General features: G+C 33.5%; 3 protein-coding genes and 2 pseudogenes across 5 annotated transcripts in view; 1 reads left to right on the forward strand and 4 right to left on the reverse strand.

Annotated features, from left to right (window-relative positions):
- Positions 1–218: 218 nt before the first annotated feature.
- On the reverse strand, positions 219–2613 carry LOC143568736 (transmembrane 9 superfamily member 11 pseudogene; annotated as a pseudogene). Of its 2 annotated transcripts, none has more exons than XR_013141618.1 (2): positions 2546–2613; positions 219–2412 (listed from the first exon to the last, which is right to left on the reverse strand). The product of XR_013141618.1 is annotated as a transmembrane 9 superfamily member 11 pseudogene, transcript variant X1 (transcript). The 2 variants fall into 2 exon arrangements; XR_013141619.1 differs by having other exon boundaries at positions 219–2402; positions 2546–2608.
- Positions 2614–8650: 6037 nt separating this feature from the next.
- LOC143568750 (calmodulin-binding receptor-like cytoplasmic kinase 3) lies at positions 8651–13695 on the forward strand. The gene is made up of 8 exons (XM_077054823.1): positions 8651–8760; positions 10560–10846; positions 10935–11123; positions 11200–11462; positions 12282–12447; positions 12535–12624; positions 12703–13001; positions 13220–13695. The coding sequence occupies exons 3-8, from the start codon at positions 11012–11014 to the stop codon at positions 13427–13429; spliced, it is 1140 nt and encodes a 379-aa protein (XP_076910938.1). The 5' UTR covers positions 8651–8760; positions 10560–10846; positions 10935–11011; the 3' UTR covers positions 13430–13695.
- Positions 13696–13839: 144 nt separating this feature from the next.
- On the reverse strand, positions 13840–16036 carry LOC143568861 (bifunctional purple acid phosphatase 26-like). The gene is made up of 9 exons (XM_077054907.1): positions 15819–16036; positions 15513–15713; positions 15313–15424; positions 14997–15223; positions 14785–14923; positions 14480–14700; positions 14273–14394; positions 14017–14178; positions 13840–13934 (listed from the first exon to the last, which is right to left on the reverse strand). Exons 1-9 carry the CDS (start codon positions 16014–16016, stop codon positions 13865–13867), a joined length of 1452 nt encoding a protein of 483 aa, XP_076911022.1. The 5' UTR covers positions 16017–16036; the 3' UTR covers positions 13840–13864.
- A 727-nt stretch (positions 16037–16763) lies between these two features.
- Positions 16764–22085, reverse strand: part of LOC143568847 (110 kDa U5 small nuclear ribonucleoprotein component CLO-like) — a 277562-nt gene continuing 272240 nt past the window's right edge. The window contains exon 12 of the transcript XR_013141637.1: positions 16764–16781. The gene's annotated coding sequence lies outside the window, so the exon portion shown is untranslated. The remainder of the gene's footprint in view (positions 16782–22085) is intronic.
- LOC143566342 (bifunctional purple acid phosphatase 26-like) lies at positions 18864–21280 on the reverse strand (annotated as a pseudogene).

Raw genomic sequence — 22085 nt, forward strand, 5'->3', positions numbered from 1 at the left:
GGTTTCCGGGTTTTTTCGGGTAGGGTCGGGTTTTGACCGGGTAAAGATGGAACCGGTTCCAGGGGGTCCGTGTTTCTAGTTCCAGGTATAGGTCTAGAGAGATTCAATACCAGGTCATACCCGCAGGTCAGGTACGGGTAGAAACTGGTTCCGGGTCAGGTCCGGTTTAAACCGGGTATTTGGTACACCTCTATTGTCACTATTAATTTGTAATATTTGTCACTCATTATGGATAACTCATAAAAACTAAATCAATAAAGTTTATATGAACCAAAATCCAATGTAACAATCAAATATAATTTGTCCATGAATTCATCATACCAAAACTAACAAGAAAATAAAGATTACAACCTCCTTAACAAACTCAAAAACAACTTATTCCAATTTCCCTCCAAATTCATCTAACCTCCACTTCAAAACTTCAATCAAGTTTCACCGAAGAGAACAAATAGTGCACGAACCAGAACGACGAAAGGAACCCAACGGTCCCAGTCGCAAGCATAATGGCTAGAACCATGAACAACGAGTAACCCAAATAAAGCGTAGCCGAAACGGGCCCACTTAAGCTCTTGAGGTCAAAAACAAGGTAGTTAATCGAGTACAAGAAAATGTACAACGCAACCGAACCCGAAGCGAAAAACGACTTCCACCACCACTTATAATCCTCAACACAAAGATGCATGTAGGTCAAGACTAGTGACACCTCAGCGCAAACCACCACCAGAAGGATCATCACAATGAATAAAAACCCGAAAACATAGTAAACGTGACCCATCCATATGCTCGACATTATAAAGAAAAGCTCGATAAAGAGTGTCCCGAACGGAAGTGTACCCGCACCGAGAACCAATAACCAAGACGGGTACTTTTGAGCCGGGATTTCACGAGGGATTTGATTGGTTCGAACCGGGTACTCAATATGCGGGGCCTTTGCGCCAAAATACCCTCCAACGAGCGTTAACGGGACCGAAACACAAAACCAAAGCAAAATCAAGATAACAAACAACGAAAACGGGATTGCACCGGTGCTATGTGATCCCCACAAGAGGAAATTCAACACGAAAAGGATCAAGAACACGATACCCGGGAAAAAGCACGCAACTTTCCAACAAACCGGCACCCAACCTTTATGATCGCCACTAAAAACCGTCCTCCACATGCGAACCGCAACATAACCAGCCAAGATTCCAAGAACCATGTAAAAGACCAACATACCCGTTAACAGGGTCCCACGTGAAGCCGGAGACATGAACCCGAGCGCAGCAAATAATATTGTAACAACCGCCATTCCAAGAATTTGCACCCCATCACCAACCATAACACATAAAAGCGCAGGATAATCGGGAACCCGAAACACATCACTCACAACAAGTTTCCAGCCTGATAACTCCTCGTTCATTTGAGCTTGCGCCTCTTTATCCAACTCCTCATAATGCGTCAAATCCCGCCTTACGGTTCTTAAAAAGATCACCAGCACGATTCCCGCCAAAAACGTGATAACCATTAACGAGTTCAAGATCGAAAACCAGTGTACTTTAGCTCCTTCCATTTTCAAATAAGCATCCCATCTCGATGGCCATTTGATATCACTCTCAACAAACTCAACCTCATACGTGAAAGCAACGGGCTCGTTTTCTTTAATACTCATTGTTACAGTATTCGTTTCACACGAAACTTTAGACGGGTATTTCCCGTACATCTTCAAATTCTTTAATGACTCGCGATTATGCTGGAAACTACAAGGTGTGACTTCAAAACCGACAACTATATAACCGGGAACATCAGATCCCGATTTCTCAGGTATCACTTCAGTAGAATCCATTCCACCCATAACACTAGCAACATTCGTTTCTTCATACTTATGAACCAAAACCGTAAACTTCAAGTGATTAAACACATAATAACTTTCTTGAATCTTGACACCGAGCGGGTACCCAGTCCACCTCACCAAAAAATCATCTTTCTTGGTGTACCGGATCGCGGGCAAATTATCGAGAATCACATTAACTTGATACATTTCATCGATCCGGGTCGTTAAAAGCTTAAACTCATCACCCGATAACGGCTTCGTTTGACAAAGAAACACATCGGTCTCATTCATGTGCATCTTGAACTTATACGGTGAGTTTTCGATTCGATCTCCCATCAAAAGCTCACCGAGATTCTCAGCGCTATCCTTAACACCCTCTTCGGGTTTACAGAAGGGTAAACTATAATACCCATAAGGGATTTCGGTTTCAATTGAAGTCAAAGAGTTGACTTTTACAGATAATGTATCGCCTACAATATATTTGTGTGGGTAACTACCCGGGAGATAATAACCATGACCCAGATGAGATAATAAGCAGATGAACAAAACCCAGATCTTCAATTTTTCAAAAGCTTTCATTTTTTTGTCGGATCTGATAAACCCTAATTTGCAGGATACAAGAATTAGTAAAATTGCAATGTGGGTTTTTATAATTGATCAGATTAAAGTGTGATTGGTGATTGAATATGTATGAAGAATGAGATTAAAATGATGAATTTGAAAGATTTGACTGACCTGTTGCGACGGCGGCTTGAGAGGGTGATTATACACGACGGTGGTATCTGGAGAAATATGGTGACGGGTTGTATTAAAAGGAAGCTGGTGTAAGTTTAAAGTAGAAATAGTTTATTTTTTATTCAAGTCAATATTCAATGAGCTGGGTGCATTGCGGTGGAGTGATAAGAAAGAGATTTGGTGTTTTATGTGACACAAGTTCGGATCCTGACCTTATTGTTTAGTTCGGCGGGATCAAGTGACGAAGAGACACTAGACGAATTTGTGGCGTTTACTAGTTGTATCCTTGAACTGAATGAGTTTTATCTCACCATGCTGTCGTGTCTTCGGATGAGTATATCCGATGTAATGAATTTAATCAGTAGCTTATTTAAAGGATTTGTTGACTGCTTGAAGAAGTACAAGTTGTTATGTAACTTATATAAAAAGTTATTATAATTGTGCACGTGGGTGTGTAAGTTGGGCCTGAGGATGGTGGGGGGATTCTATCTTGTTTATTAAAAATACATATTTTCAAGAGTTTTGATCATTTTAGTGGTTCATTGTTCAGACCGATTTAAAAAATTAAACAACATTATAAATTGTTTCGAAAGTATAAGACATACCTAATAACACGAGATGAGGGGTTTATACATGATTTGTTAGAATCACACAATTCTTAAGACATAATCAAGGATATAATTTATTAGAGAAGTCAAATTAAGGTTATTGACTTTTATGGAAGTATATGTGATCTTTCTTAGACTAGCTCTAGCCCAAGCCGTGCACAAGTCTTAAGTTTGCCATAGTATTAGTGTAAAAACTTTTTTGTCAATAGGGTTATTGCTACTTTTTTTCACAAAATTAAAATATCATTATTTTATACCAAACTTGGTATTATAATATGAATATAATAAAACGTAAGTGACATGCTTCAACTTTTTACAATATGGTTAGCAACCTATTTCTATTTGGATATTAATAAAAAGATGTCTAAAAGTAGAAGTAAAATTTGCAAGCTGGCATATGAAATGAAGGAAGCTTGGGCCAATCAGATGACTTTACAACGTACCGTCAACGTTGTTCACCGACAATCAAGCAAAAGGTTAAACCTCACACATTTTTCCCATTATTTATTTATTGTTTTTGGCTGTTTATCTGATCTCTCAAGTAATATAAAACAACAAAAGAATAATATCTTATAAACAAAAAGCCAAAGACAATTGTACAATTTAAAGCCCAATATAAACAACTTATATAAAGTCTCAAAACCATTTAAAGTTAAACATATGGGTACCTTAGGAGAGACAAGAAACACCTCCATATAAGTTTTTCATAATTTATAACTTCTTTCTTTTGACGATGATCTTCGACTCAAGTAAAGTGGTTGAGGTGGTGCGTTTAAAGAATTCATTTAGAAGAGGGAGGTATTTGGTTCAAGTCTTACATATGATAGGGATTACATGCAGAGCTGGCTATGGGGTATGGCGGGATAGTCGACGGCCACATGCCCGACACCTCGCTAGGCCCAATTTTTTTTATTTTTTTTAATTATATTTACTTTTATGAAAAAATATATGTATATTCAATGTTTCAATACAATTACATAGACCAGTAGCTTGGTCTAGTGGTAATGGGTATGAAATATAACCAAAAGGTTGTTGGCTCTAATCTTATGTGAGATGTTTTACAGCTTATTTTCATACCAATTTTTTTTTTACACAACTCAAATCATAATAAAATAAGCCCATTTAAAATTAAATTGTTTAAACCCCAAAAAAATGTTCATTTTATTAAAGGGCCAAAAAAAATTTCGCCTTTGGCCCAAATTTTTTTTCGCATTCTCGGAGCGGGGCCTGGTTACATGTTTGGTTATAAGGTTTTCTCACATATGGTGGGTTTTCTTTTGATGGTGGTCTCTGGGTCGGGACTGATGGGCCGGACCAATGTACGAGCTTTCCTTTGGGGACGTGTCAGCCTAGCACCCAACGATTTCCATACATGGGAATAAAATGATCGAGTGGGCTAGTGACCCGTCAGTTTTCCAAATTGACATATGGTGCTTGTTTATTCATTCGTTCGATAAGGCTAGCCTGATTCTTTAGGGCATCTTAATGCGCCTTTGATGAGCTTGCGGTTTAGCCTCTCGAGTTTGATTCATCAATGGCTAAAGTTGTCACGTCTAGTTCGACTCCATTTTACTACATGCGAGTATGCGATAAATGAAACATGTACGTTTTTCAACACAAGTGACTGCTTTGCCTTGTGTTAGTAACTTAGTATGTATGATGAACTAAAATCATTGACTCCTTTTGAAGTCTCTAAACTTCTATATCTAGCCATCTTACCTGACAGTGTATTGCTAAATCTAATGCTAACATTACGTTTACGTCACACAATTACTCTTCATCCTCATCACATATAAGTGGTGGTGACCGAATAATGGTTATGTGTTTAATAGCTAGAAAGAAGGTTTGTGTATGTAACACCCTACAAATATTCAAAACATAATTAAAATGTGTTTTAACGATAATCATTGTCACTTGAGTCGTATCATTTTATTTTCATTTAGCCCATGGATGATCTAACGTATAAAAGTAATTGAGAAGTTAAATAATAATGATACGATGGGTACAAAAATTTAAGCTAAGTTATACTCATCTTTCATGGAAGAAAAACATATATGATTACACGACAAACCCATTTTATTAGGTTTAAACCACGTGTAGACGTAGTGGAGGGACTTTTACCAACAAATGTAATGGTTTAACTAACATCATAATTATTTTTAACATTTAAAAGATTCAGTAACCATTTATGACCACTTTTAAGTGACAACCCAATAATTTTCAAAAGGTGGTATAACATCCCGTTCTCGGTCAAATAAGTTAAAAGGTTGATCGTTAAAGAAGGAAACTCATAAAGATATTACAGCTACAAATGGTGTAAGTGTTCCAAACAAGTTTGCTCAGCATGGTAATATTTTTTTTAGAAGTCTTGTAAAAAGAAAAATTTCAGAAGTAGGTGCAACAAATGGTAAATTATTTTATGACATTTTATATGAAGTTATAGTCATAGATGCCATAGTTGATTTAAATGACATGGCACGATAATGTTGTGATAATGGTCCAATATGAAAGCAATTAATGATTGTAGAAAATTACTATATAACTTTTTTTTTCTTTCAGGTGACAATATTTCACATAAAACAGTGGTTAAGTCGTAAAAAAAAAAAAAAAAAAACGAGTATATATAAGCCCGTTAGAAACGAGTATAAAACCTTTAAAAAACGAGTATATATAATAATTTTTATATAAAACATAATAAGTTTTCATTTGTTTTTATATAAAGAAGGTTAGCCACAAAACTGTGAAGTGTGAACATTGTAAAATTCAAATAATATTATAGTCAAGAAAATTAAACATGATATGCAATTCAACTAAGCATGCTATTTTTGAATAAACAATACTTAGAATTTTAGATCATATACACATAAACTAATAGTCAATGTTTCATAAACTAATATTATGTGTATGATATTCCCGAAACAGGATCAAATACAATTTACTCTTAACATGAAAACGGTGAGAAATAATTTGTTGTTATTATTAGGTTTATTTTTATAGGTGTTTGTTGTTATTTTTTGTTCGTATTTGCTAATTTTCGATTATAAGACGTTATAAGTATTTGTTGATTTATATTTTGTTGTTATTGTTAGATGTTTTCTTTTGCTGTTATAAGTATTTGTTGGTATTTGCTGTTATTATTTTGTTCTTGATTTTGATTTTTTTATTGTAGTTTTTAGGTTCTTTTCTTTGTTATTATAAATCATTATTTATGTAGATTGATATTGTAGTTGATATTGTTTCTTAAGTTCTCATTTTTTTTATAAATTGATATTATTTCCTACGTTCTCATGTTAAAATTATAATGTACATGAACCTTCCCCTGATTTCCCTATCCGATCATTGTATATATATATATTTTTTAATCCTAACATCATTTTAGCTTATAGAACACATAATGCGAGTCCAATATTTTTTTAATAAATTAAAGAACCAATTAAAACAAAGTGACCAAATTTGCTGCAATTTCAAAAATATGACCTCAAATATGAATATTAAGTTAAAATAAATAATGCTGAAATAATTATATAAAAGTATAACCCAGTAAAAAAAACGTCATATGCGTGCTTATATAACAAAAGTGGAAAATTTTAGCCTAGAAAATAGACGTTTATACAATTTTTTTTAACGAATTAGGTATGACACTTTAGCCCCAAGTTAAGAAAAATTTGAGTACGAAATATTTCAACCAATATTATTTGAATATTTGATCATATAAGCTTTAAAAAAAAGGTTTTCTTTTCTTTGGGGTAACCCCTTTGACCCTCTTTCATCCAATCACGTGTTTATAAAAATGTCAAAATAACTATATATTTAAAAGAAACTTGATCAAAGTACCCTTTCATGACTTTCCAATAGAAAAGAAAAAAAATCATCACAAATAAAATACATGTTGAATTTTGTTTCTTATATGAACAACTTGTTACGAGTTAGATACAAACAATTGTTAGGCTACCCCAAGGCCGGGGCGCCCCGCGGGTTGGCCTCGACTTCAAATTTGATAGATATTCAATCAAATTGTGTTGTGATTGGCTGGTTTTATAGATATTCAATTCAAATTTCTATTAATTTTCATACACTCGTAATAAATCTCTGAAGACTATCTACTTTTGACACGGACAGTACCTCATTGGTTGCTATATATTCATAATTCTTCATAAATATCAATCCACCCATAGTACACTTAACTTACAACATGTACAAATAAATAAAATATAATTATTCTAACACCGTAGTTATTAGTATTAGTTATAATTACTCAACAAGTTTTTTAAATTAGAGTAATTATTATTACTTTACAATTTTTAAAATCATGAGGTAACACTAATCACTTCAACTATTTATACGTTTTGTAGATTAATTTTATTTCAACTATTTGTGCATTTTGTATTTTAATTTTATTTACACGGGATCAAAATACTTTTTCTTAAAAAACTAAAAACATAAGACAATACAGTCTGCCTGTGAATACTCAAGTTTGATATCTACTTGTGCCATTTTTGGTGAATTAAAACAAGTTCGAATCTTGAGTCCACCCGAGCTTTCGTCCCTCCACGTGTTAAACCATAGAGTTCTGCTCTTATGGTGGTACAGTGACTGTTAAGTGGCCGCCGACGATATGATTTCCCGCATGAACGTCTAAGAAAAACTCTAAAGCCAACATAGATCCGATTAAGACAATACAGCCTGCTAGAGTGAAGACAACATGAACACTCCAATTTGAGAAATGCGGTGACATAAAACACAAGAAACTCGTTAAAAAAATATAACAATAATAAGGGAAAATTCTCAAAATAGCTCATTTATAGAATGTGGTTCCAAGTTTGTCCCTCCAAATTCAAGTTTCCAACTTTGTCCCTTTGGTATCTCGTCACCGGCGACATGTTAGCGAACACCGACGATGTGTTAACATAACATAGGGTTGACAATACGTTATGTTGCTAACATAGGGTAGCAGCGATGCGTTAATGTTTAAAGCAGGGGTTCCACGATGCGTTAGTTGATAACGCATCGCTGCCACCCTATGTTAGCAACACAAACGCATCGTCAACCCTATGTTATGTTAGCAACACAAACGCATCGTTGGCGACTTGTTGACATAACATAGGGTTGACGATGCGTTAATATTGCTAACATAGGGTAGCAGCGATGCGTTATTAACTAACGCATCGTGGAACCCCTGCTTTAAACATTAACGCATCGCTTCTACGCTATGTAAGCAACATAACGCATTGTAAACCTTTTGTTATGTTAACACATCGTCGGTGTTCGCTAACATATCGCCGGCGACCAAATACCAAAAGAACAAATTAAAAACTTAAATTTAAAGGGACAAACTTAAAACCACCTTATATAAATCGGTTATTTTGGGAATTTTCCCCTAATAATAATAGACAAGCTGATTTTTTCTTTTAACAAGAACAACAATTATGCTATTTATAATTATTGGCAGCCTTTTTAAGTTTGGAAGTATCATGCTCCTACTTCCACCCCTATTCTCTCTGCCTTCATAGCTGCTTCCACCTTCTACAAATGAATCTTCTTTTCTTGCAGACCAAAACTTAATAATATAACACTCACTGTTGTAATCATCCATTCATCTTTTCAAAGGTTTGACCTTTACACTTATATATGTATTCAGTTTTAGTCAAGTTACCATATTTATCATTTACTTCACTGATCATGGTATCTTGTTGTTTTATCTTATTGCTTTGAGTTAATTATTGAAATTGGTATGTGGGTTTGATTCAATTTATTGTTTTGATGATGAATTAGGGTTTTTTGGGGGTGAGTCAATTTGGGGTTTTGTTGGTCAATTGGGTATCAAAGTTTATGAATTTTTATAGTTTGTGTATCTTGTGGTGGTTTTTAAGTGGTTTTAAAGTAGGGGTTTGTTATGTTTCTTGTTTCATCACATGTGTTTGTTTCGTATGTGTATGTTATATGCTTAATTCGACGATTCTTTGAATTTTGGGGGAATTGGGTTGTTTATTTTGCAAAGCTTGTAACTTTTGTATGTTTGATGTTGTGGGTATTAAATAATTAGTTATGGATTGTTACAGTTTGTGTATCTAGTGGCGGTTTTTAAGTGGTTTTAAAGTAGTGGTTTGTTGTTTCTTGTTTCTTGTTTCATCACATGGGTTTGTTTCGTATGTGTATGTTATCCGTCGAATTCGACGATTTGTTTGAATTTTGGGGGAATTGGGTTGTTTTTTCGCAAAGCTTGCAACTTTTGTATGCTTGTTGTTGTTGGTATTAAAGAATTGGTTATGGATTGTTACATTTTGTGTATTTAGTAGCGGTTAAGTGGTTTTAAAGTAGAGGTGAGTCAATATGGGTTTTTGTTGATCGATTTTGGTCATTTGGGTATCAAAGTATATAGATTGTTTCGGTTTGTGTATCTAGTGGTGGTTTTTAAGTAGTTTTAAATTAGGATTTTGCTTTGTTACTTGTTTCATTACATGTGCATGATCCAATTCAATGATTTTTTTGAATATTGGGGAATATAGGTTGTTTTTTTAACTTTAATGTTTTTGGTGTTGTGGGTATCAAAGAATCATCTATGGATTGTTACAGTTTTTGTATCTCGTGGCGGTTAAGCGGGCTTAAAGTAGGGTTTTACTTTATTTCTTGTTTTATCACACGGGTATGATCCAATTCAAAGATTTCTTCGAATTTGGGTGGAAATTAGGCTGTTTTTTATATTATTTTTTTTAGCAAATTTTGAAACTTTTTTATATTTAATCTTATGGGTAAGAAAGAATCAGTTTTCATGATTCCGGTTTGTATATTAGTGGTGGTTAAGTGGTTTTGAAGTAGGATTTTGCTTTGTTTTTTGTTTCATCACATGAGTTTGTTTTTTATGTCGATGTTATCCGTTTAATTCGACGTTTTCTTAAATGGGGGGGGGGGGGGGGGTTAGTTTTTCCCTTTTCTTGTGAATCCTGAAACTTTTTTTATATGTGATGATGAGGGTATCAAAGAATCAATTTAGGGCATTTAGATAATCAACTTCTATGGATTGAAACCGTTTGTATATCTAGTGGGTTGAAGGTAGGGTTTTGCTTTGTTTCTTGTTTCATCACATGGGTTTGTTTCATATGTGGATATTATCCGTTTAATTCAACGATGTCCTTAAATTTGGTGTGAAATTAGGTTGCTTTTTAGCAAATCTTGAAACTTTTTAATATTTGATGTTGTGGGTACCAAACATTCTAGATATTTAAGCTACACACTTTTAAATTTTAGGTTTCTTGAAATAAGTAGTTTTAGACTTTTAGTCAAGAAGTCAGTTCTTGTTTTAGTTTTAAGTTATATGTAACCTTCCAAGTCATTTCCATAAAGATTCTTTTTGGACCTGCAATCACATCTCACATGGGTAATTGACTTATATTCTATTTTGTAAACAGGTTTCAATAGACTTCCGGTTGACATCATCGGTGATTGTGGAATAATTTCACGGCGTGAACACGACAACTCCACGATTCGTAATCCAAGATATCAGAGAAATTAAAAAAATTCCCACTTTCACATTTATATTCTCTCGTTTTCCTCAGCTTAATGAACCAAGACACAATCTTTATTAACTTACAACTCCCAAATAAAAGAAAGTCACAAGAAAATGCAATTCATATAGTCTTGAAATAAAGATGCAAGCTTTGGTATAGAGTTATATACGAAGAATGATCTTTTTCAGGTATGTAATCTATTAATCTTGTTTTGGTTTCTTTTCCTTTCTATAAAACGAAAATGTGATTTATAAGCATATTTTTTGTTATATGCAGATTTTTGATATCTAAACGACGTGATTAAGTTATAAAGAAACGAAAAAATCTATATATTTAGAACAATTTATGCAACCATGGATGATGCACCGGGACTCGTGTATCTTTGTTGCAGTTATCTTTGCCCTTGTTTTCAATCTAGCAAAAAAGATACAGAAGACGCGGTTCTCGTTAAGGATTCAAATTCATGTGAGTAAAATTGTTATATTCTGAATTTTAATTAAACTTCAGATTATTATAATTAAAATTGAATTTTATTTTGTAGTGGCTTCGGCCCGATCCGCAGAAATGAGTTCGGTTTCTGGAAAGATTGCTGCAAGCCCAATGCGGGTCCCACAGAGCCCCGGCAGATTTTCCATGTCACCAAAACTTGATAGGATTGGTTCGGTTCATTTGACCATGAGGCAAGTTGCAAGAGCTACTCAAAACTTTTCACCATCATTGAAGTTAGGTGAAGGCGGGTTCGGGACCGTTTACAAAGCTCAATTACCAGACGGTCAAGTGGTTGCCATTAAACGAGCTAGCAAGGTAGCATTTGAATGCATTTTGACTTTTTCTGGTCAAACAGTCATATTTTTTCTGGCCCTCTAGAGCTCGACTCGTGAGTAGTTTACTCAAACCTGAGCTTGGCTCGTTTATTATTATTAATTTATATATTTTTAGAGTAAATTATAGATTTCAATGAAGCTTGGGTCCTTAATGTTTATTATCGTTTAATATATTATATTAGGTAAGGGTATATTGGTCATTTAAATGGACTTAATTGAAACTTCTAATGTTTGTTAGTGTAAAGCACTAAATCATTACAAACTGCTTGCTTCAAAGATGAAATTTGTAATATACTTTTATCTCTGTATCTATTTTAACTATGACTATTATATATAACATAGTAAGTATATATCATAATTTAATATATAAATAATAAGTATGACTTATATAACATAATATATGTAATTCAGTGATTTTTATCATAATTTAATATATAAATAAGTATTAAATAGTTTTATATTTAATATATTAAATAAAACTATATAAATAATAGGCTCATTTAGGCACAAAAGGTGGCACGAGCTTCATAAATACTTTGTCTCGGGCTCGTTTATTAAACAGGCTTGTTTTTAGACTCAAGCAAATCTTGAGTGGCTCACGAGCGGCGTGGCTTGTTTACACCCCTAATCTTGAGCATGAACACATGTAAAATAGGAATGCTAGTAACTGTGAATGGAATGATCTTTAATCTTGACTTTTTTTTTTGGGTCAAAATCGTCGTATTTTTGCAGGTGCTCTGGAATGCAATATATTTAGTGTTGTCTCCTTTGAATGTAATTATATAAAATGTTTATGCAGGAAAACTCGGATTCTCTAAGAAACGAATTTAGAAGTGAGATCGAATTGCTTGCGAAAATCGAGCATCGGAATTTAGTAAAATTGCTTGGTTATGTTGATAAAGGAAATGAACGTCTTATTATTACCGAGTACGTGCCTAATGGTACACTTAGGGAACATTTAGATGGTAAGATCATCAAATATATAAAGTTATATGAAACTTTTATTTGTGATTATTGTACAAATATTATAATTTTGTTATTTATTTTCGCAGGCGTTCATGGAAATTGCCTAGATTTCAATCAGCGCCTTGAAATTTCTATCGACATTGCTCACGGCTTGACTTACCTTCATGCCTATGCAGGTGACATCTATATTAGTTTTTAAATTAAATGTATTTTTTTAATAATAATTTATTTACACAATATTAATCTTTCAATAGGAAAACAAATAATCCACCGAGATGTGAAGTCGTCTAACATTCTTTTGACCGAAAGAATGAGAGCCAAAGTGGCAGATTTTGGTTTTGCAAGGGTTGGCGACAACGAAGCTGGTAAAACACATGTGATGACCAAAGTCAAAGGGACAGTCGGGTATCTTGACCCGGAGTATATGAGAACCTTTCAACTCACCCCAAAAAGCGACGTGTATTCTTTCGGTGTTTTACTCATAGAAATTCTTACGGGTCGTCGGCCCGTTGAGTCAAGGCGGTCACTCGATGAGAAAGTCACTGTTAGATGGGTAAGCTTCTATCCCTTTGCATAAACATATTAAATAAATATTATACAAGTAATAGGCTTGTTTAGGCTCACAAGCTAGCTCGTGGTCGATAGCTGAAGCTCGGGCTTGTTTAAGCTCAGCTTTATTCGAGCTTTTAGCGAACTGATCTCAAGTAGCTTTTGAGTGGCTTGGCTCGTTGTGCTATTTGCATTACAACTTGTACATATTTGTTTTCGCAGGCGTTCACTAAATACAACAATGGTGAAGCGATGGATTTGGTGGACCCACAAATGAGAGAAGCCGTGAACGAGAATATCTTCAAAAGGATGCTGAAATTGTCGTTTCAATGTGCGGCCCCCACACGAGGTGATCGACCGGATATGCAAGCGGTTGGAGAGCAGTTATGGGCTATTCGAATGAAGTATCTCCAACTTGGAAGAGAAGAGTGAACTATAAAAACTTATAAAAAGCTTTCAGTTTCTTTGTTATATTGTAGATTTGTGTAACTTGATTTTCATATGTTTTGATTGCTTGATGGGTTGAATCTTGCCACTTGTAGCAGAGTACAAGTGTACAATACATGGTACAAGAACTCGATGCGTGTGACCGAATTTGATAGAAGATTTGTGTTGTATCTGTAGGTCTGTACTAGGAAAATAAATAAAAGAATTTATATATTGAATGTGACAATTCATTTGCATTTAGTGTCTATTTGAATAGTTGGTTCATGGTTGAATAAAACAAAATGAAATCAATTATTACAAATTTCAAACATATATTTATTACAAATATGTTTCATAGTATGTACATTTATTAGTTTAAAGACATACACAAAAGAATAAAAAGGCTTTTGACCTTTAAGACAACTGCATCTTCAAAAATTGTTAAAGTTCAAAAGTTGGGACCATTGCATGCAGATGATTCTTCAGTTTTCTTCTCCTAAGACTCTTATTCCTGTATGAAATAGTTTAATAATAATCAGATTATATAAAGTTAAAAAAAAAATAAATCTTTTAAAGAATTATATGAAACTCACCAGTATTGGTTCTTCAACACAAAGGAATCGGCTGGAACTTTCTTTCCATCATCATTCCGATTCCAATGATAAAACGCGTGTGTTTTATTCATTATCTCGAGTGTCGAATGTCCATAACTCGCCTCACGGAATGCAGAATAATCAGGCTGAGGATTGTTAAACCTACACAACCCATCATCAATTGATCGATACATACTCATTGGTTACCGTTTTTTCTAAAAAATAATGGCAATCATAATAAAAAAAAACCCATCACCTTGATGCAAGACCTTCTTGGTTTCCACCGTCTCCAACGGTTATGTAAACCGGAGCCGATTTGTCTGGTACAGGATGACTCACACCACCAGTTATGTTGTAATGTATGTTCGAGATCCGGTACTGAAATTGCATATTATATGAATTTATATGAAGTAAGAAGAAAGAGAAGAATTAAAGATATGAAGGAGAGTGACAAGTGACAAACCGATCGTTCATAAGCATGAACATGTCCAGCAAAGACGACATCAACCTTGTACTGAACAAACCAACTCTCAAACGCAGCTCGCATGCTTTCACCCTCCATGTAATGAGCACTATTACTGTTGTATATAGGCGTGTGCATTATAACAATAAGCCAAGGTGTTATCTTTCTGTCCACTTTTTTAAGTTCTGCTTCTAGCCACTTATATTGTGGTGTATATTTTACTGTCACGAGTAAAAAGTAAATATGTAAACGGTATCATATACAAAACAGCACATAGGTAATAACTAAAAAGGTAGGTAAATTACCAAATGGAGAATAACTGGATAGCACAATTATATGAGCGGATGCGCGTCGGATAGCATACCAAAGAGGATTACTGCTTTCACTTGCAGCATAAGGAGTTGGGTATCTGTAAAGATATTGTTTGAAAGGGACAACTTCATTCTGGACATAAAACAAATTCAAAAATTAAAAGACTTTATAAAATCTTGGTATTAATATTAGTTTTACACTTTACCATATATGGCATATACTCTATCTCATGATTTCCAGCTGTCCATATCCATGGTTGGTACGCTTGAACTTTTTCAACAAAACGACCGTATGAATCCCAGCGTATACCCATATCATCATATTTATACCTATCAGCATAAGATAGATCTCCAACATGTAACACAGTCTGTGCTCCACTCTGTATGTAATGTTTGAGAGTTGATAGAGAATTATATGTTTGACCCAAGTCACCTAAAACACATAGTCTATATTTAATCCACAAAAAAAGTAGTATTGACTATTGATTTCATCAAATGTTCAAAACAAGAAAAATATGTCACCTATAATTCCAAATTTGTAATAGGCATTTGAATCGACTTTTGGAGGAGTTTGAAACCAAAATGATCTAGCAGATTCACCTTCTCCAATCTCATAAAAGTACTTAGTGTCATACTAATAACAATACACTTGTTAGTTACGAAACATATCATATAGATACCAAGATACATGTTATGAAGTATTGTAGTTAATGAACAAATACCTCAAGGTCTTTGATAAGGCACTCGTGAATATAGCCAGACGTATAGTTGTAAAATGTATAGTTTTTCACCGTCCCTTCTACGGTAAAATCATATTTTTTCTCTGTTTTTCCATATTTGACTTGGTTTGACCCTGGTTCAGCAGGTGTCACCCATATTATAATTACAGCTTTTCCATCATAATCTCCTTGAGTAATGTGAACCTACAAACATCACTCTACAGAATGAGCAAACGATATAAACTTTTTGACATGTATATCCATTAAGAATGTAAAAAGTAAGAAGAATTTATACAACCTCATAAGTACCTGCTGTGGAGCATTATAGCCACTGGGAACTGCAAAAACTTCATTGTCAAGAGGAATGTCAACTGATGGCCACTCTGAACGGATGAAATTGCTTGTCACACCAGCATGTATATCATCCAGAAAATTGAACAAAATAAAGCCAATAAGCAGAAACCGAGGTGCTATCGATCCCATTTTCTTATCCTTCAAAATGATCATTGCTCAATTAGCTACAATCCCTAAATAATATAACTAGACTAGTTATATAATCTTCATATTTAGAAGGTATCCAAATGTAATATTATTCTCTATATATAGATCCTATGTAACCCTATTGGACATAATCAAAATACAATTACATTCTCTGGTATGTGGTATAAACCTCAAACAAAGAACGGTCATAAGTTAAACACACACAAAAGAGTACATACTTATCCAACTTTGAAAGTTTTCTTGTAATACAAACTTAAGTACTCAATAAATGTACTTGATCATTCGCAATCTACCTCATAGATCTGAAAGCTTGCAGAGATGCATCAAAATATATGAATAAGCACAATACTCAAACAAAGTTCATGGTTTACTTATAAAGTGAGACACACTTCATAAGCAGCCGGATTAAAAGTGTCCAATTCAATTTTGGCTCAATGTGAGACACTCTTTTCATCAAACTCAACATCAGTTATAAGACAGGTAGGCCTGTAGTGGGAGGTTCATTTATTTAATAAATGAACGGACATGAACAATAATTTTGTTCATTTAATTAAACGAATGAACATGAACACACATTTTGTTTGTGAACGTCCATTTATGTTCGTTCAAATTCCAATAAACACATAAGTAGTTATATGTGTATAAATTTAAACATAAAAGGGGTTCGTTTAAATTACACACACACACACACACACCTGGTTATTTTTATTGAAAAAAACAAACCATTTTCATTTGTGTTCCATTATGCTTGTTCAATAATATCCATTCAAGCTTTTTTGTATTCGTTCATTTGTGTTCGGTTACGCCCATAAACTGTTCGTTTAGGTTTTTAAACGAACACGCATTTTCTTAATGAACGAACATGAACAAAATAAATTGTCCACTTATATGTTCGTGTTCAGTTAACGTTAAACGAATAGAGGACTAAAGACATAGGTTCTCTTTCTCATATTTTAACCAAGAGTGAGTAACCAACATCTATTTTTGAGTAGGCATACGACATATCGCTAGAAAAAATAATTGAAACAATTGCGTTTCAAGCAATTATACAACATTATTCCATACCAAACATAGAGTGTGCATAGCATAGCATATAATCAAAACAGGTAATATGTTCCGTGTAAGTCAGTCAGTCAGTCATTTCATGCTCAATTTCAAGGATCCATATATCTTATAATATAATATATACATACATACAGTATATTCACTCTACAGTCCAACTATTATTATATTAATATTAATAATAAGAAAATTTATAAACTACAAAATCAACGATGACCTAAAACGAAATGACAACAATATATAAACCATTGAGCTTCTGAATTCGCATTAAATACTACTGCATATTAATTGATATATTATTATTATTATTATTAATCATTCAGACGAATTCGCAAAGAAGAAGAGTTACGGATCGACATTATTATTATTATTATTATTGAGTATTGACTGACCTCGGATTCAATTGAGAGATCTACAAACAGATGATTAAATCATTGAGCGATAGAGATAATAATATTAATATATATATACATATATATATATATATATAAGAATAAGAGATTGAATTGATAATGGAGTCTCGTTGTCGTTGGTGGAAGCAGTCGGTTTGGTTTAACCGGATGCAGCTTGCGTATGTTAGCAGGAACCATGATTGTGGTGTACGTTAGTAGGATGACGTGCACAGTTTTTTTTTTCTTTTTTTTTAATAAAAATCTTATTTTATTCAAATTTGACTATCTTTTTACATTTTTTAAAAAAAAAAATTTTTAAGGTTACCTCTTTTGGCAAAAATATGACGTGTGTTAGGTTAGTTGGTTTTTTTTTCTTTAAATACTCATCTATAGCCCGACCCTATTAAAGTTCGGGTCAATTGGTTTTCAGGCTAATGAAATTTGAAGTTGTTACTATTGTTGTTACTATATCGTGAAGATAAAAGACGATAATATATTTTGTAGCAATACTACGAATGCAATGACAACAAGCCATGAAACGCCCGGTGAAGTTATTATCCATCCACACAACCCGCTTTCAACTCCGGATCTTGCGGCCCATAGACAGGATTTATCTACTAACCCTAGATGGATTGGTTTGTTTAACGCATTTCGGATTATTCAGGTAAAACCGAACTTGTTTTCTTCTTCAATAATAAACCCGATACCCGACCCTAATTAAAATTTAGGTTTGTTGGGTTAACCCGATTAACCCCATTAAGACACCCCTAGCTTGATACAATGATGACACATTTCTTGACTTGACTAACTTATTGAACTTCAATTTTTTGTACACACACACATAATAATAATAATAATAATAATAATAATAATAATAATAATAATAATAATAATAATAATAATAATAATAATAATAAATCAAGTAGTATCACAGAATTATTACAGGCTACACAATACTTGTGCATATAAATCTTGAATTATTACAAACATAGAACTTGGCTACACTTCGTGTCTCTCTTGATTCACTATAAAGTTCAATTACACTTCTTGTTTCTCTTGATTCAAAATCATGTTCAAATTTTAAGCTCCGTTTTCATTAACCTCCTGTTTTAAAACATGTAAAACGAAGCAGAATGAGCATAAAAACCGATATAAATGAACTATACTAAACCAAGTAAGAAACTAATTGCTCGACTATGGTACATTTCATAACCGATTTTGAAGGTTCAGTTATAGTTATATGTATATAGATAATAGATTTTATCGAACCATACCTCAATACAATGTCTATATAACTTTGCTGTATATACATTATATTTTACTTGTCAAAGTTTTTTGTTACAATATTTTACAAAATAACTGGCAGTTAACCGATGATTTACCAAACTAAACGAAGCAGTCACATTGGTGCATACCAGTACTGGTTGTGTAACACAAAGGAGTCGGCCTTAACTTTCTTTCCATCATCATTTCGATTCCAATGGTAGCACGCGTGTGTTTTGTTAAATATCTCCAATGTAGAGTGCCCGTAACTAGCCTCTCGAAAGGCAGAATAATCTGGTTGAGGATCGTTATATCTACAAAATCCATCAAGGAAACAATATAGCTAGTTAATCTTTACGATAAGATACAATGGCAAATTTTGATATAAAAAAAAAGTTCACCTTGATGAAAGACCTTCTAGGTTTCCTCCATCTCCGACGGTTATGTAAATGGGAGCAGATTCGTCCGGGATGGGATAACTCAGACCATTGGATATGTTGTAGCGTATGTTAGAGATCCGGTACTAAAATTGTGTATATTAGTTAAATAAAAATAGGTGTGTGGGATTGATTATTTAAACAAATTAGATGTGCATTTTGTTTTATAAAGACATATAATTAGTTTTTACGGGTTTAGACAAATAGAAGTGTATTTGTTAAAGTTGATTATGGTTTGTTCATAGTATATATCAAATAATCATGGGATTACTAGAAGATTACCGATCTTTCATAAGCATGGACGTGTCCGGCAAAGACCAAATCAACCTTATACTTCACAAACCAGCTCTCGAACACAACTCGCATGCTTTCAGGCTTTCAGCCTCCATGTAGTGAGCACTGTTACTGTTGTACAGTGGGTTGTGCATAACAACAATAAGCCAAGGTCTTTTATTCCTGTCCACTTTCTTAAGTTCTGCTTGGAGCCACTTATATTGAGGCGTATATTTTACTGTTCGTCACAAATCAAGTATTAATTAACCAATCCGTTAACGAATATGTTTGATCAATCAAAAAGTAATTTTAGTTACCATATGGAGAATAACTTGATAGAAATATTATGTGAGCGGATGCACGTCTCACAGCGTACCAAAGCGGACTACTGCTTCCGCTAGCTGCATAAGGCGTCGTGTATCTATAGAGATATTGTTTAAACAGTTCAACTTCGTTCTAGATATCCAAAACGATATAATATATTAGTTACGGTTTATTATAATTATAGTTATCATAATAAGTTGATATGATTTGATTAGGTTTACTAATTTGTTACTTGTAACTTATTGTTTCTTATTATTCTATAAAATTTTGAGTTAAGACCGAACTAGAAACGAATTGAATAATGCGTGTAGTTTGATTATCGATGACTTACTATATCTGGAAAATACTCGACTTCATGATTTCCGACTACCCATAGCCATGGTTGATATGCTGCATTTCTTTCAACAAAACGAGCATACGAATCCCAACGTTCACCCTTTTCGTTGTCGTCATGCTTATCAGCATAAGATAGATCTCCAACGTATAACACGGTTTCTGCTTCAATCTCAATGTAATGTTCAAGAGTTGTCAAAGAATTAAATGTTTGCCCCAAGTCACCTTAGTTAAATCAATAATATAACCAAAAAAAAAATTAGTCATAACAATGTTTTTAAACACAAATACAAAACAGAAGAAAGAAAATGTTATTTCACCTATAATTCCGAATTTATAATAAACATTTGGATCGTTCTTCGGAGGTGTTTTAAACCAAAATGATCGAGCAGAATAACCTTCTCCGATTTTATAATAGTACTTGGTGTCATACTAGTTACCAACATGACATGAAGACATGTTAGTGATCATGAAACAAATCTTTTAATCAAATTTAAAAAAAATTAATATATCGTTTTTTCGACTAAGTAATTATTAAGTTAACCAAAGAACTTAATTACTACCTCAAGATCCTTAACAAGGCAAGTATGAAGAAAGCCAGATTTGTAATTGTAAAAGGTATAGTTTTTAACCGTGGAGCCGTATACAGTAAAATCATACTTATTCTCCGATGTTCCATATTTTACATGGTTCGATCCCGGCTCAGTAGGTGTAACCCACATTATAATTATAGCTTTCCCATCATAATCTCCTTGAGTGATATGTACATATATATATATATATATATATATATCAATCCATTTCCAATAAAAGTTAACACAACATATGTAAAGATTTAAAATATATAATTCTATATGTAACTTATTTTTTCAACAATTTGTAATATAAAAATCTACAACTAGCAAAATTAAAGAAAACTGATTTCAATCTGAACCGCGTGTGATACACAAACCAAGTACACAAATATATAATGGCTTAACTAATCATTTACCTGTTGTGGTGCATTATAACCACTCGGAATCGCGAATACTTCATGATCAAGAGGCATGTCAAGAGCTGGAAACTCCAAACGGATGAAGCTGCTTGTGTTACCCGCGTAGACAATATTATCGACAAAGCTTAACAACACATAGATGATAACTAGAAACCGAGGTATCATCGATCCCATTATCTTATTATCTTTCATTGTTCAACCTCCAAACTACAAACAATAACACATTGTTAATTATGTAATGAAATTCTCAATTTGAATTAAATATTCATGGAGTTTAAAGACCATGGACTGACCTTGGAATATTCAGTGCTGTGTTGAGTAAATGGTGGTTGTTTTATATAGTGTTAATTACAGCGAGTATATATTGTTTTTTGTTTTTAATAATCTAAATAGCATATGTTATGCACATCACATGCAACTGTTTTTGACCATGTGTGGATGCATAGAAAAATCCCAAAAGTTTTCAAAGAGAAAGTAATATTTTATAAAAAAAAGTAAAAATACTTTAAATTTTCTAAAGTTTTTTCGTGGATCATGTATTCGTGTGGTTGATGCATAATATTCCTGATGTAGGTATTATACTATTATGTTTTTGTTTCATATTAAAACATGTGAAAGGTTTAAAACATATTAAAACATATATCTTAACTTCTTAAGCTGTCAATATGAGTTGTTTAAAACTATAAAGCTACAAATAGACAAGAGTAGGACAAAAAGTAATGTGAGCTCTCTCAAAAAGCTAGTATGTCAAACGTATTAAAAACCCTTTTTGGATTTTTTCGGGTTTTTTTCCGGGTATAGATTGGATTTTTTTTAAGGGATTGCACCTTTTAGGGGTATTTTCGGGTATTTTGCATGTATTTTTCAGGTATAAGTTGAGCATTTTAAGGACCCGGCTCGGGTATTGGAAAAACCCGGTTCCGGTATGAAACCGATTCCAGTTTTTGAGTATTACCAGGTATAAATTGGAACATGTTCTGCAGGCCCGGCCCAAGGG

This window comes from Bidens hawaiensis, unplaced genomic scaffold (genome assembly GCF_021521415.1).
Source record: "Bidens hawaiensis isolate Kalapana, Puna unplaced genomic scaffold, B.hawaiensis_p1.1 tig00001236_1, whole genome shotgun sequence".
In the NCBI taxonomy this organism is placed as follows: Eukaryota; Viridiplantae; Streptophyta; class Magnoliopsida; order Asterales; family Asteraceae; genus Bidens; species Bidens hawaiensis.

Coding starts and splice junctions, on each gene's coding strand:
- LOC143568750 (XM_077054823.1), top strand. CDS start 11,012: ATGGATGATGCACCGGGACTCGTGTATCTTTGTTGCAGTTATCTTTGC. Junction 11,463..12,281: donor CCATTAAACGAGCTAGCAAG/GTAGCATTTGAA, acceptor ATGTTTATGCAG/GAAAACTCGGATTCTCTAAG. Junction 12,625..12,702: donor TTACCTTCATGCCTATGCAG/GTGACATCTATA, acceptor ATCTTTCAATAG/GAAAACAAATAATCCACCGA.
- LOC143568861 (XM_077054907.1), bottom strand. CDS start 16,016: ATGATCATTTTGAAGGATAAGAAAATGGGATCGATAGCACCTCGGTTT. Junction 15,224..15,312: donor TTACAAATTTGGAATTATAG/GTGACATATTTT, acceptor TATGTGTTTTAG/GTGACTTGGGTCAAACATAT. Junction 14,701..14,784: donor ATCCAGTTATTCTCCATTTG/GTAATTTACCTA, acceptor TACTCGTGACAG/TAAAATATACACCACAATAT.